We start from the raw sequence: 15,033 nt of genomic DNA, 5'->3' as shown, positions 1-15,033 counted from the left end.
ACACACACACACACACACACACACACACACACACACACACACACACATATATACACACACACATATATATATATATATATATAAGTATGCAGTGGATACAGCACCAGCCCTGGAGTCAGGAAGACCTGACTTTAAATCCAGCCTCGGACACTTAATCGTCTCTTAAGACTTTTTCCCTCAGTTCCTTGTCTGTAAAATGAGCTGGGGAAGGAAATGGCAAACCACTTAAATATCTTTGCCGAGAAAACCCCAAATGGGATCATGAAGTTGGTCACAACTGAAACAAATGAACAGCAACAAAAAATATGTGTTAACTTTATGTTGTATGTCTTTACATAGGTACATGTTGTCTCCCTTATTAAAATGTCAGCTTGTTGGGTGTGGAGATCATTCCATTCTTTGTTCCCTGCATCCTCCATATCTGGCACTTAGGAGATGCTGCTTGATTGATTTTACCTCACTGAGGGAATGTTTCATTTTTGTTTTTGTGTGCCCAATGCTTGGCACTTAATAAATGCTTGTTGATTGATATGTAAAGTACTGTCAGTAAGCTTATAATCTATTTATTAAGCAAATACTCTTATATTATAGAGGTATTATAGATGTAATATAGAGGTAATTCTACCTTTGACTCAAGAACCCACAATTGTTACAGATACATAATACGCATCTATTCAGTACATCCACTTTGTTTCATTCAGGTAACTTCTTACTATAGTATTTACTTCACAAATAGATTATAAGGTCCCTGAAGGTATTTCCATATCACTCAGCAGTATGTGATATGTGAATGAAAGGGACGCCTCTCAGCCTAGGTGAAAGCCCACAGTGGCTTTAGACCTGCTTGTACAATAGAGCTTGATTTCTCTCTTTTCAGGTTCACACGTCAAAGCTGTGGCTCAGGAGTGCTGCGGTGTCAGAAGGTCATTGATGAGAAGAGGTCTGGGTGCGGAAACGGGCATCGTGCGTGCAGTCCTTTACAGTAATCACAACAAGCTGTGTCACCACAAGCCGTATTTGGCTCTCACACAGGTCAGAAGGAAGCCTCGTCTTTTCAGGGGACGGCAGATCTACTTGTCAGAGACGTCAAGCATCCTTCTGTTTGTTCTTCTTCTTGATGAGTTATCCCTTAGTTAAAGCATTAGCGAAGGTTAACTCATAGGCCTATCTTCTCATCTACATAAAGTCTTTATAAGAAGTGACAATATAGACATCTAGAGTGTCATTGATAGACACATAAAATGAGGAAGGGTAGACTTTGGAAGATTGTAGTCTACAGCAGATTACAGCTTTATAGTCAGTTAGGGGACTGAAAAGTAGAACAAATAGATGATCCCCCTATTGTTTATTGATTTTTTTTTAAGAAAGTATTTGATGTGATAACTTCAAAGGCCATTTCTTTTAGCATTTAATTTTTTTTTCCAAATTATATGTAAACAGAAATTTTAACATTTAAAAAAATTTTTTTTGAGTTCCAAATTCTCTCCCTCCCTTGACCCTTCTCTGAGAAGTTAAGCGGTTTGATATAGATTATACATGTGCAGTCATGTAAAACATTTCCATATTACCCATGTTTCAAAAGAAAATGCAGATCAAAAAACCAAGGATAATAAAGAAAGTAAAAAAAGTATGCATCAATCTGTATTCAGACTTTATCAGTTCTTTCTCTGGAGGTAGTTGGTATTTTTTTTTTTATTTGATCATGAGTCCTTTGGGATAGTCTTAGATTGTTGTATTGCTGAGAATAGCTAAGTCATTCGTAGTTGATCATCATACAATATGGCTGTTACTGTGTACTATGTTCTCCTGGTTCTACTCATTTCACTTTTCATCAGTTTAAGTAAGTCTTCCCAGGTTTTTCTGAAAGTATCCTGTTCGTCATTTCTTAATAGCACAATAGTATTCCATCACAGTCATGTACTACAACTTGTTCAGCCATTACCTAACTGATGGGCATCCCCTCAATTTCCAGTTCTTTACCACCACAAAAAAGAGCTGCTATAAATATTTCTGTATGTATAGATTAAATATATAAATGTTATCAGCATAGAGGTGATAAAACTATGAGAACGTATGAATAAGGAAGGAGGGGAATTTTTTTAAGTGCCTACTATGTATTATTAGTATGCTAAGTAATTTTTTTTTTTAAACATTCTCATTTGATCCTTATAGCAACTCTGTGAGGTAGTTGCTGTTATTATCTCCATTTTATAGTTGAGAAAACTGAGGCAGACAGCAGTTATATAACTTAACTAGGTGGACACAGCTAGTTAGTATCTGAGGTTAAATTTGAATTCAGGTCCTTGTGACTCCAGTACCAGCCCTCTCTCCACCATGGCAGCAGCTCCCTCCTTGTTTGAGGGAGATGACGAGATAAAGAACAGCTGAGGATCAAAGATTGAGCTTGGGAACCCTTCTGAAGTTAGAAGATAAGGCAAAGAGAAAATATGAATTGATTTGATTTGCCTTTTGGCATCTGTTGTTTAAACAAGGAAAACATGTATTTTTTATGTAATTGCTAGATGTAAACCTTCAGTTCTTACCTGTCCTTGGAGGCCCAACTTGTGCCCCATCTCTACTGTGGCAGTGTCTCTGGGTATCCCTCTCACATTTTGTGCCACTCATGTGGCATTGCATTGGTGTTCCTTTTGTGATATGTGTCTACTTAATGTTTCACAAATTTAGAGCACTTTAATGTAAAAAATTACACTTCCTAGAATTGAAAATCTTAAAAAAGAATTAATAGATGAAGAACTGATCTCTCCTTTGACGCTCCGTCAAACTTCATTGTTTCGTACTCTACAATATAGCACTCAATTATATGCTGTCCTGTTTTTTAATTTGTTTCATTTGTATAAAAGCCAGAATGCAAACTGGAGGGAAGTCTCATGTACCTTCCATGTCGTCCGTAGCACCTGTTTATATAATGCTATTCTCACAGAAGGTACTCAGGAAATAATTGATGAATATGTTTGGCTGGAGAAATTGACAGATTATTCCTGCAAATGCTTTGGTTTTAATAACATGTGTTTTCTTCTTTGCCTTTGCTTTCTGTAACTCAAAAAACACAGTACATTCTTCCTCCACAGTTTGCTGTGTGTTTCAACACTGGGGACACTTAACCTGCATTCATTTGTCCAATTTGGCTTGTTTGAGATCAGCAATCTTACTTGCCTATAGTAAATGCTAATATTCATTGTTTCAGGTAGAACAGTGTCTCAAGCGAATGAATTCTGTGAATATGGAGGGGTCCATTCAAGATCTCTTTGAGCTATGTCCTAAGTAAGTGTCCCAAGGTGGTTATTTCAAGACTTTATAGACTAGAGGTCTAAAGTTTTTTGCTTTAGTACCTGACATTCTATGCTTTTGCTTTATTAAGAAAGAAAAAAAAAAGGAACACCCATGCCTAATAGTGAAGTTGCTTAACCTTAATGAATTCTGAAGGCATAATGAACTTAATGAATTCATTGTATAGCAAAATACTATATTGGGATCAGAAGAAATGTGTTCTAAAACTGGCCTTGCCACTAACTAGCAGTGGGGCCTTGGACAAATCACTTAACTGTTCTGAGATTTTGTTTTCTCATCCATGAAACAAGGTAATTGGATCACAGGATTCCTTCCAGGTCCTCTATTATTCTTGTATACATTCTGTCACTTGTCATTGGGTATTGTAGCAAAACTTTTCATTGTATTAGTTTTTATAAAGACAAAATGCAGTGGGGTCTGTAATAACAAAGGACACTTCTGGTGCTCAGACCATTGGTTAAGGACAAGACTACACTGGCATTACAATGAAATCTATAATTATATTGAGAGTCCTTTGTGATGATTGATGAGCAGAGCTGTTTAAAAATGATCTTAAAACAACTGTCCACTTGAAATTGTTAAGTAGATAATACTTTCTTGTCGGTGCCTGGTACCCAAGTATGTGACATGTAAGTACATTTACACCTGTGGCTCATTCTAATAATTCAGTCTTTCTGTTTCTGACAACTAGAGAAGATAAACTTGAAAATGCAAAAAAGTACATCATTCCCAGCCAGCCAGTTTTGGAGTTTGTGTTAATGAAGATTTTGGGAACCTGCAAATTAATACTACGTTTATTAGACTGTTGCTGCAAGACATTTCTGTATCCTTCAATTACTTTTAACATTTCCTTTTCAGTAGGAAATTGTTTCAGTATATTTAATAGTGTTTTTCTATATAATATAGAGTTCTAGGGAGACTACAATGCTTTTTGCCTCCTTCTCCCAGGAACTGTTTGTTGTTTTGTTGCCAAAGAAATTTTTATTCTTCAGTTAGTCTGCCAATATTTGTGAGATGTAGGTGTTGTAACAGCGTTAGCATGAATGGTAAATGATGCATTAAGTTTTGAGCACCTTTAAATGAAATGAATTTAAACGTTAGTAAATATGAGACAAATTTCCTTTGCCAGCAGTATTTTTCTCTAACATATAAAACAGTGGTGTCAAATTCAAAAAGAAGTGATTCCCTTCGGGCCACATAGTGACTTAGAATACCACAAATTAACATTATCTGTGTTATATTGTGTTTTTATTTATTTCGTTAAACATTTCCCAATTACATTTTCATCTGGTTCCACTGGACTGGGAAGTTTTGAGGGCTAGGGCTGGGAGTTTGATACCTCTGATGCAGATTACAAGCAATCGTTTTTTTTTTTTTTTAACCTTAATTCAGCGTTTGACCTCTAGCTTGTCTGTGAAGCATCTTTGTTTGGAAGAATTCATCATTTTAAACACTGTTATTATAGGATTGGTGAGCAGGGTATGGTATGTACATTCTTTTGAAATATCTGAATATCTGATTTCATTGTTTGAACTTCCTTTCCCATTCTGCTGGGCAGATTATTGGCAGCCTTTATTATTGAGAGATAGAGTGGTTCAATGAGTTGTTTTTTTTTACCCCCATCAGAAAATGACAGTATAGGACAAGGCTGGTCATATGTTTCCTTTTTTATTTGATTTATTCTTTTGGCCACAGTTGAATAATAGTGAATTGATTATTAAGGTATAGTTCAAAAGAAAATCTTTGAATTTGAGGCACAGAGGTCAACCATAGAAGAGTTAACCTGTTTAGTTCAAACAACATGGCCTCTAATGGGGTCTTGGATTAGAGAGAGCTATTATGGAAGTTAACACACTCCCTATTTTAAATTACGCTGTTTCCTGTAAATTTACATTTTTTTTCCCCTAATAGCTTCCATATTTTTGAGTAGGTAATGAATGTTTAGCAAATTGTTTTAAATCCTACATGCTTGAGAGTGTTTCTGTGCACCTCAAATCCCTTTTGAAGCAAATTTTTTTCTAATTGGTATAAAGCTATGGAGTGTGTTAGAGAAGAAAAGAAATCTCTTTTTACATGTTTTACTTGAAGTGGCAATAATAACTTAAAGGATGGTGTTTTGCAGACTTAAGATTGTATAGGAATTGTATGTGTGTATGTATGTGTGTGTGTGTGTGTGTGTGTGTGTATACCACGTACATATACATACATACATACACATATGCACGTATATATAGTAGCTTAATGATGTAGTCTGCATTATCTTAACTACTTTATAATATTCTAGTTAACTCATGAATTTCTTTTTTTCCCCCCTAGGGTCTTGTATAAAGATGCTTTAAAAAAACTTGTCTCTTTATATAAGCCTTTGTTTAGATTGCTGCAAGAGGTATCCAGGATTCAACCAATGCCTTACTTCAAAAATTTTACCTTTCCTGCTGAGCTTAAAGAATTTTTAGGAGAAGCCTATCTTGATGTCATTAAGAAAAAGATGGAAACTAAAGGAGTAACAAAATTGCTAGACAAACTATTTCTAGCAGAAGAGAAATCTAACAAGCCTATTGAAGAAATAGACTTAGAAGTTCCCCCAAAAGCTAAACAAATGAAGATAAAGATGACAGATAATGTGGATATTGGGAAGGCAGTGCAGAAGAGGAAAATCTACAGAGGTAACTCATTTTTGTTTGGTTTTCCTCCTGTCTTTGTCTAACCTAGGCATTTGTTCTGGCTATAAATTTGGATTACCTAGGGGCAGCTAGGTGGAGCAGTGGATAGAGCACCAGTCTTGGAGTCAAGAGGACCTGAGTTCAAATCAGGCCTAGCTGTGTGACCCTAGGCAAGTTACTTGACCCCAATTACCTAAAAAAAAAAAAATAAATTGTATTACCTGGGACAGATTTTAGTATCTACATTCATCGCAATTCTAGAGTTGTTACCCGGAATACAAGACAGGTATCCCTAATGAGGCATAGTTATCTTTTTGCCTGTTTAGGGTAACAGGTAAATTTCTGAACTTGGGCATTTAGACTTTTATTTTGGCACTTTCTTTTAGGTTTTGTTAATCGCCTAATTAATGGTCAATTCCTTCATAGTTACTTTTAATAGTTTGGCAGGAAAGAGACTTTGAGAGTGAATTAGATTGTGAGGTTAGTGTTTATTTGGAAGAGAGTTTGTGCTTTATTAAATCAGCCTGTGTGATTTTTCCAATTCCACAGAAACATCATCAGGATTTGACCTGAAGGCCTTTTGCAAACGACCAAAGCACAAAGCTACCACGGTTTGTGTGTTTTAAAATTTATTATATATTAATAATAGTGTTTAACTGTAAATTTGAAATTATGAAAAAAGTTGGAATTTAATTTAATTATTTTAGGGAATATATCATTTAATCAATTAATTCAATTAAAAGGAGCACTTTAAATACATTTCAATATAAATATAATATTATATCTAATATGGAAATACGTTTTGCATCACTTCACATGTATAATTGATGTAATATTGCTTGCCTGGGGAGGGGAAGGGAAGAGAGAGAACTCAAGGGAAGAACTCAAAATTTAAAAAAAATGAATATTAAAGATAAATTTTAAAAACTTACATATAAAGATAAATATAATAGTTTTTCTTTTTTTCCTTTTTATCATTTATTTATTTTTAGCATTCTTTTCTTTTTAAATTTTGTGTTCCAGATTCTTTCCGTCCCTCCTACCCCTTTCATACCCACTGAGAAGGCATATAATATGATATAAATGATACATGTGAAATCATGCACAACATATTTCCATATTAGCCATATTGGAAAAAGAAAAAGAAAAGCAAAAAAAAAGGAAGAAAATAAGAAATTTTACTTCAGTTTGCATTCAGAATTCATAAGTTCTCTCTGGAGATAGATAGCATTTTTTCATCATGAGTCCTTAGGAATTGTCTTGGATCATTATATTCATCATTAACCACCCCCTTCATCTTTTTTTATAGTACAGTAGTACTCCATCATAATCACCTGACTCTGGCAATCCCAGTGTGGCCAGTGACCCTTCTCTTATAGAGTTTATGCTTTATTGACTGCCTTTGAAGGCTGCTCACCTCCTGTGATATTTGCATTTCTTATTCTTGCCTGTCCACCCTCCAGGACACCAACTTCAAACCTGTGTGTTCTGAAAGGAGAGTACGAAAAGCCATCAACTCATCCCAGCTGCTGGTAGGATCCTCTCATGCCAAAAACCTTGTACTGAGCATCCGAGAGGCACAGTCTTTTACACAACTTTCAGAAGAAATCCAAAGGGCCATTTTCTGGTGTAGACGAAAAAAACTGAAACATAAAGCCACCTTTCTGGGTAACAAACTTCTAAAAAGTAACCGGCTTAAACATGTGGAAGCTCAAGGTTGCAGGTAGGTTCATATTTAATATGCTATGCTTTTTGGGTTCAAGAAGTGAATGCTTTTTGCTTTTTCTGTGTGTTTTGCTACTTCTTACTTTACTTTTCACTCTCATCTTTAATTGATTTTTATTGATGATTTTTGTTTTTCCATTGCTTAGAGGTCCCCTGAATCCATTCTGTTCTCGTACAGTGGATAGAGGTGCTGGGTCTGGAATCAGGAAAACCTGAGTTCACATCCATTCTCAGACATTTACTAGCTGTATGACCATGGGCAAATCACTTAACTCCTGTTTGCCTTAGTTTCCTCATTTGTAAAATGGGGATAACAATAGCACCTACCTCTTAAGGTTTTTGTGAAGATCAAATTAGATAATAATTGTAAAGTGCTTAGCACAGTGCCTTGCACATAGTAAACTCTATATAAATGTCAGTTATTATTATTATTATTACCCATGTGAATCACCAATAATCATAATCCACTTTGGTAAGTTTGGGAGGTTCTCTGTTGTGTCATAGATCCTTCATTCCCCAGGGAGACAGCAGGACTCTCTGATGCGACATCAGGTTGACAGACAGCTGCCTTTGTATATTCAAGGTAGCTGGGAATCATCACCTACTCTGATTGAATTCTTCCTCTGACCGTTATTGGGGAATATGTCACCAGAAAACTTCTATGGCTCTGGTTTTGGAGGACCAGAAACATCTAGCTTCTTCCTTTTGAGGAGGAGCCTTGTACCTGTTTTTAAACTGTCCGGTTGTATTTGTCTTTGTGTAATACTTTCCTACCCTCTGATCCTCTGACAAAGAGTCAGGTCTCCCTCTCTCCATTTCATATCCCTTTTTTTCCTATTGAATCCTAACTATGTTTCCTTTAGGAACAGAAAACCTGTACTGTGGAAAGGCATTCTTTTTTTTTTTCTTTTTTTTTTTTAATTTTAAACTTTCAGTTTATGAAGAAAAGTATGAAAGAGACACCTACCTTTTTTGTCTAGCTCAGAGCTGAGAGCTAATCCATTTAAATACATTGTATTTCAAAATGTAAAAACCATTCTTAGCTTACCATAGTTTGTGGACCCTGCTAGAGACTATTGGCATTTTAAGAAGTCTGTAATAAATTTAGCAAGGTAATAACAATTTACTTGTGTCCCTTTCCACATTTCTGTTGGTGGATCTGTGAACTAGTTCAGTCATATTGGAAAACAGTTTGGAACTACACATACCCTAAGCATGTATCTGAAAGAGATCAAAAACAGAGGTAAAAGACCCACATGTTTAAAATATTTATATCTGGTATCAGAACTCAATATTTAACAGAAACTGCTGGGAAAACTGGAAAATAGTATGGCAGAAACTTGGCATAGGCCAACATCTTACACCCTATACCAAGATAAAATCAAAATGGATGCATGATTTAGATATAAAGGCTGATACTATTAAGCAAACTAGGAGAGCACGGAATAGCTTACCTGTCAGATCTATGGAGAAGGGAAGAATTTATGACCAAACAAGAAATAGAGAAAATCATGAAGTGCAAAGTGGATGATTTTGATTACATTAAATTGAAAAGGTTTGCACAAACAAAGCCAGTGCAACCAAGATTAGAAGGGAAGCAGAAAGCTGGAAACAATTTTTACAGCCAGTGTCTTTGATAAGGGCCTCATTCTAAAATCTATAGAGAACTGAGTTGAATTTATAAGAATGCAAGTCATTCCCCAATTGTAAATGGTCAAAGGATATGAATAAGCAGTTTTCAGAGGAAGAAATTAGAGCTATCTATTGTCATATGAAAAAAATGCTCTAAATCACTATTGATTAGAGAAATGCAAATCAAAACGACTCTGAGGTACCCCATCACGCCTATCAGATTGGTTAACATGACGGAACAGGAAAATGATAAATGTTGGAGAAGATGTGGGAAAATTGGAACACTAATGCATTGTTGGTGGAGTTGTGAACTGATCCAACCATTCTGGAGAGCAATTTGGAGCTATGCTCAAAGGGCTATAAAACTGTGCATACTTTTTTTTTATTCTTTTTTTTATTAATTTATTTTGATTTATCAACAATCACTTCCATAAACTTTTGAGTTTTAAATTTTTCTCCCTTCCCTTCCCACCTCCCTTCCTAAGACAGCACACAATCTGATATATGCTATACGTATACATTCCTATTAAACATATTTTCACATTAGTCATGTTGTAAGGAAGAGTTAGAAGCAATAGGAGGAACCACAAGAAAGAGAAAACAAAACAAAACAGAAGAAAAAAATAGCAAATAGTATGCTTCAATCTGCATTCAAACTCCATAGTTCTTTCTTTGGATGTGGATAGCATTTTCCATCATGAGGCCTTTGGAGATTTGCATTGCTGAGAAGGGCTAAGTCTATCAACGTTAGTCATCGCACAATGTGGCTATTACTGTGTACGACGTTCTTCTGGTTCTGCTCACTTTACTCAGCATCAGTCCATACAAGTCTTTCCAGGTTTTTCTGCCTCCTGTTCATCATATCTTATAGCACAATAGTATTCCATTACATTCATATACCACAACTTGTTCAGCCATTCCCCAATTGATGGGCATCCTCTCAATTTCCAATTCTTTGCCACCACAAAAAGAGCTGCTATAAATATTTGTGTACCTGTGGGTCCTTTTCCCATTTGTATGATCTCTTTGGGATATAGCCCTAGAAGTGGTATTGCTGGGTCAAAGGGTATGCACACTTCTAGGGCAGATCTTTTGGTGGTAGCAAAGAGTTGGAAATTGAGGGGATGTCCATCAGTTGGGGAATGGCTGAACCAGTTGTGGTATATGAAATGTAATGGAATACTATTGTGCTATAAGAAATGATGAGCAGGCAGACTTCAGAAAAACCTGGAAATACCTATATGGACTGATGCAGAGTGAAATGAGCAGAACCAGGAGAACATTGTACACTAACAGCCACATTGTGTGATGCCTGACTTTGATAGACTTAGCTCTTTCTCAGCAATACAAGGCTCTAAGACAATTCTAAAAGACTCTTGATGGAAAATGCTATCCTCATCCAGAAAAAATAATGACTGTGATGTGGAAGTAATAGTCTGAAAACAGAAATCTAGAGATCAAATCATAACTCATTCAGATCAGCAAACACTTATTGAAAGTGCCCACATTTGAGCAGCTGTGGGGCAGCTACATGGCACAGTAGGTAGAACACTGGCCCTGGAGTCCGGAGGACCTGAGTTCAAATCCTGCCTCAGACACTTACTAGCTTTGGGACTGGGCAAATCACTTAACCCTGATTGCCTCCTAAAAAACCACAACCAAACAAAGAAGTGCCTACATTGTCCTAAGTGCTAAGTATATTAAGATAAAAAATTATATAGTCCCTAAGCTCAATTATGTTCTTCTGAATTACGTTGTTTCTTTTCGTTTTTATATCATATTCATTTCCCACCTTCCTTGCCTACCCAGCGCCATCCCTTGTAAGGAGAAGAAAGGGAGAAAAAAAAAAAGTTCAGCAAAACAAGACAACACCTTAAGCGGGGACTCTCATTTTTATCTTCATCTTCCTTTAATCTCATATGGTGCTTTGCACAGACTAGGCACTTAGTGTTTGTGAAATTGAATTATATATTTTTATATTTTGTTAACAGAGGTGGAAAGAAGAGAGAAAAGAGAAAATGAGTGATTCTGATAGATTTTTCTCTAGCTAATAGGTTTTAAATTTTTCCTTTCTCTTTTAAAAGCTTGCCCAAGAAATTGAACTGCATAAAAACGTCTATCTGTAACTTGCTTCTCCATGACTTGGGTAACATGTCTTCAAAGCGCCACCTGAGACGAATCACTTCACAGAATAAATGTATAAAGCAGCAGAGGAAACCACAGAGAAAGCTGCAGCCCACTGTTCTGAAGGAAATTCAACAGCTTCTTCATCACACTGAGAAGGTTGTCACAGAGGGAGATGCCAAAAGAACATTCTCAGACCTTACAATTCATAGACCTGAACTGGCATCGAAAAAGAGCCGGCTGTTGGACAACAGAAATGCAAATCATATTGAAAATTGCAGTGGTGCAGTGAAGTCACCAACATTGACTCAAGTAAAGGAAAATAACACTACGTCAGAAACTGTCGGAGACATGGATGACATTGATGATATTTTTTCTTCATTGGGAGTTTAGTTGTACATATATGTGGAACTGCATTAGTTTATTAAGAAAGGAAGCAGCTCATAATTATGTCTGCTAGATGAGGTTCCATAGTGCTCCTCTAAGTGGTGGAAGTTCTACACTGTACCCAGAAGCAATGGAGGTATCTGCATTCATTCAGAATCATTCCCCAAGTCCCGCAAACTGACTTTGAGAGGCCTCAGGGCCCCCAAGAGCTTGGACTGTTTGATTTGTTTACCAAGGATTCTAGGTAGATTGGCTTTGAGGAAATGTGTATATTTTGCACCAAACTAGGTACCTAAAAAATCTGCCTTGGTCAGGACCCATACTCCTTGGCTGGCTCCAATGGAACCAGCATGTTTGCTGTGAAACTGGAAGATGGAGGTATCCAAAGGGTCATTGTTTGATTTACTGGCTTAATTATACTATAATGACATTGCCTCTTGTTATGTCTGTGGGACATCAAGATTTCCTGTTTTGGGTGATTGTGTTGTCCAGGTTTTATATGATATAAATAGAATTGATCACCAAGAAAAGTTAGTGTTACCACTGGTCTTATTACTGGGGCCAAATTAAATCAGTTTCCATTTTCCCATTTACTTAGGGTTAGGTGCTTTGAAATGCTTAATCTCTCCAATATATGGAGTTAGAATATGCTGTACTTATATCTCTGTTTTGTTTGAATAATAGCTTTTTTGGGGTATGAGCAGGGGGGATGGAGCATTTTATTTCTCTAAAAAATTGCAAAAATGTTAAGCCTCTATTTTTTAGATGAATCTTTTGGCTTTTTGGAATTAGGTAAAAGGGTCTCCAATTCTTTCAGCAGGCTGCATTCCACAGTTCAGCCATGGTTTTTGCCACTAGACTATGATGACTCTATAAGAGAGAGTGAGACTGTCTTCTGTGTGGCTCTGCCTTACTCAAATCCAGTTCCCACGCAAGTCAGGGTGTCACCTGTAATGTCATTGGTCCTCTTTGAAAACAAAAGACAAACAACAAGAAGAACCAGAGCGAAGGCATCCCATTTTGTACCTGAGGCAGTAAGGTGACCCAATAGATTTGGCGTTACAGAGGCTTGAGTTTGAATCCTGCCTCAAGTCTCCAACTAGCCTTTCAAACCTGAGCCAGTCAACCTGTCTGCTTTGGTTTCCTTGCTCACCTCTGGAATGGGGATAATAATAGCACCCACTTCCCAGGGTTGTTGAGGATCAAATGAAACAAGATTTGAAAAGTGCCTCCCAAACTTAATGTTTATTTTGACCTTTTCACCCACTTTTGCTATTTCGCACTCTAACCCAGGGGTTCTTAACTTTCTTTATGTCATAGCTTCATTTGGCAATCTGGTAAAGTCTAGGGACTCCTTCCTTCCCAGAAGAATGTTTTTAAATCCATAAGATAAAATACATAGGATTACAGAGGAAGCCAGTTATGTTGAAATACAGTTACCAATATAATAAAGTTCACAGATCCCAGGTTAAGAACTACTTATTGCTTTCATGTTGCTTTTCTTTGTTTCCTCTTTCATTTGCCTGCACCCTCTCTTCAGTTTCTTGTTCAAACAGTCAAGCTTTATCCAACAGTTCTATCAAAAATGAAGTGTAGGGGGCAGCTAGGTGGGTGCAGTGGATAGAGCACCGGCCCTGGAGTCAGGAGGACCTGAGTTCAAATCCAGTCTCGGACTAGAGACTTGATACTTACTAGCTGTCACTTAACCCCCAATTGCCTCACCAAAAAACAAAAACAAAAAAACAAAAAAAAGGTGTAATACCTTACATGTTTAGTATTTAATTACCATGGGCCAAGCCTCTATTAGGTGAGTCATTTACATTGTAGCTTTAGTAAGCAGTTAAAGACTATGAAAATGAACTAAAATCAACTTTACTAACCGAGCATTAAAGGGGCCTCTTTTAAAGTTAAAATATTAGAAAATGCAGGAAGTCAGGAAGCTAGGCCTATAGCAGTTGGAATTCAGGATTAACTTCTGCTGACATTAGCCACCATCCCCCTCCCCCAACCTCTCAGACTTTACTTCCCGCACCTTGCTGGCTAACAGCCTCCCCAACCCTAAAGAACCAATCACTGCGTGACATGGGAGCCGCTGCCTGGCTGTGGAGGGAGGGAGAGGGAGGCAGACTCCCTGCAGCTGCAGACACAGAGGTGGTGCCCCCATTCTCAACAGGGTGACCAATCTTTTACCACATCAAGGAATAAACTGTTTTGCATAAGGGACTTTTCTAGTTAAGTGAAGCGTTGGCTTTTTTTCCATTTTCACTCTTTGATGGGTCTCAAATACATGTACACTTCCCTTCCTTAGTAACAGCATCCAAAATATGACTTAACTTTCTCTTAATGATTCTATCCTTCCTAAATCAGTTACTGTAGAGTATTTGCTAAAGTAGCTGATATAGTTGGGTACCGATACCATGAGTTGAATTGGAAACTTTCTTTCTTAAGAAGCCAGCCAATGTGCTTTTACTTCTTTTGTCTCTCTCATGATAAAGGCTATTCGGCTATGACCCTGTGATATGATTGCCTTTCTGAAAAATTACTGGCTTAAAGACTAGAAGCAGCCCACTCGCAAGCAGTTTTCTTTTTTTCTTTTTTTTTGGCTAGGCAATGGGGTTAAGTGACTTGCCCAGGGTCACACAGCTAATAGGTATCAAGTGTCTGAGGCCAGATCTGAACTCAGGTCCTCCTGACTCCAAGGCTGGAGCTCTATCCACCGTGCCACCTAGCTGCCTCCAGTTTTCTTGTCCTATAGAAAAGAAGCATTGATGGCCTTTGTCAGTAGTATTCAAGTCATTTCATCACTAAAATACATCCCTTCATCTCCCTTCACTATCGCAGGATTGATGGGGTTTTTTGGCAGTGTGTCCCTTTGCCCTTTGAAGAATTTGTGTTTGTGTATTAGGGGGAAGGTCTACCACCCCAATTCCAAATCTTCATTACTATAAGCTAGATCACCTCCAGGGTCCCTTCCAGATTTAAGCCTATGAGGCTATATCAGTGGAAGGGACCTGATCATTTCAACTAAAGTTCTCATCTTGCAGATGAGGAAAATTGAGACCCAAACAATTGGAGGTGGCTAGGTGGTACAGTGGATAGAGTGCTGGGTCTGGAGTCAGGAAGAACAGAGTTCAAATCCATCCTCATATCCTTCCTAGCTTCATGATCTTGGGCAAGTTACTTACACCTCTGC

The 15,033-nt window shown here is 37.2% G+C and overlaps 1 protein-coding gene across 1 annotated transcript in view; it reads left to right on the top strand.

Annotated features, from left to right (window-relative positions):
• Window positions 1-12,590, top strand: part of NEPRO (nucleolus and neural progenitor protein) — a 17,062-nt gene extending 4,472 nt beyond the window's left edge. Inside the window, exons 2-9 of the mRNA XM_027868440.1 lie at window positions 878-1,032; window positions 3,206-3,282; window positions 4,001-4,132; window positions 4,716-4,793; window positions 5,626-5,975; window positions 6,522-6,583; window positions 7,436-7,695; window positions 11,414-12,590. Coding sequence (XP_027724241.1) covers window positions 878-1,032; window positions 3,206-3,282; window positions 4,001-4,132; window positions 4,716-4,793; window positions 5,626-5,975; window positions 6,522-6,583; window positions 7,436-7,695; window positions 11,414-11,846 — 1,547 coding nt within the window. The 3' untranslated portion in view covers window positions 11,847-12,590. The remainder of the gene's footprint in view (window positions 1-877; window positions 1,033-3,205; window positions 3,283-4,000; window positions 4,133-4,715; window positions 4,794-5,625; window positions 5,976-6,521; window positions 6,584-7,435; window positions 7,696-11,413) is intronic.
• Window positions 12,591-15,033: the final 2,443 nt, after the last annotated feature.

This window comes from Vombatus ursinus, unplaced genomic scaffold, assembly GCF_900497805.2.
Source record: "Vombatus ursinus unplaced genomic scaffold, bare-nosed wombat genome assembly UNPS02001419.1, whole genome shotgun sequence".
Classification (NCBI taxonomy): domain Eukaryota; kingdom Metazoa; phylum Chordata; class Mammalia; order Diprotodontia; family Vombatidae; genus Vombatus; species Vombatus ursinus.
This window is presented reverse-complemented; position numbering and strand designations above follow the sequence as displayed.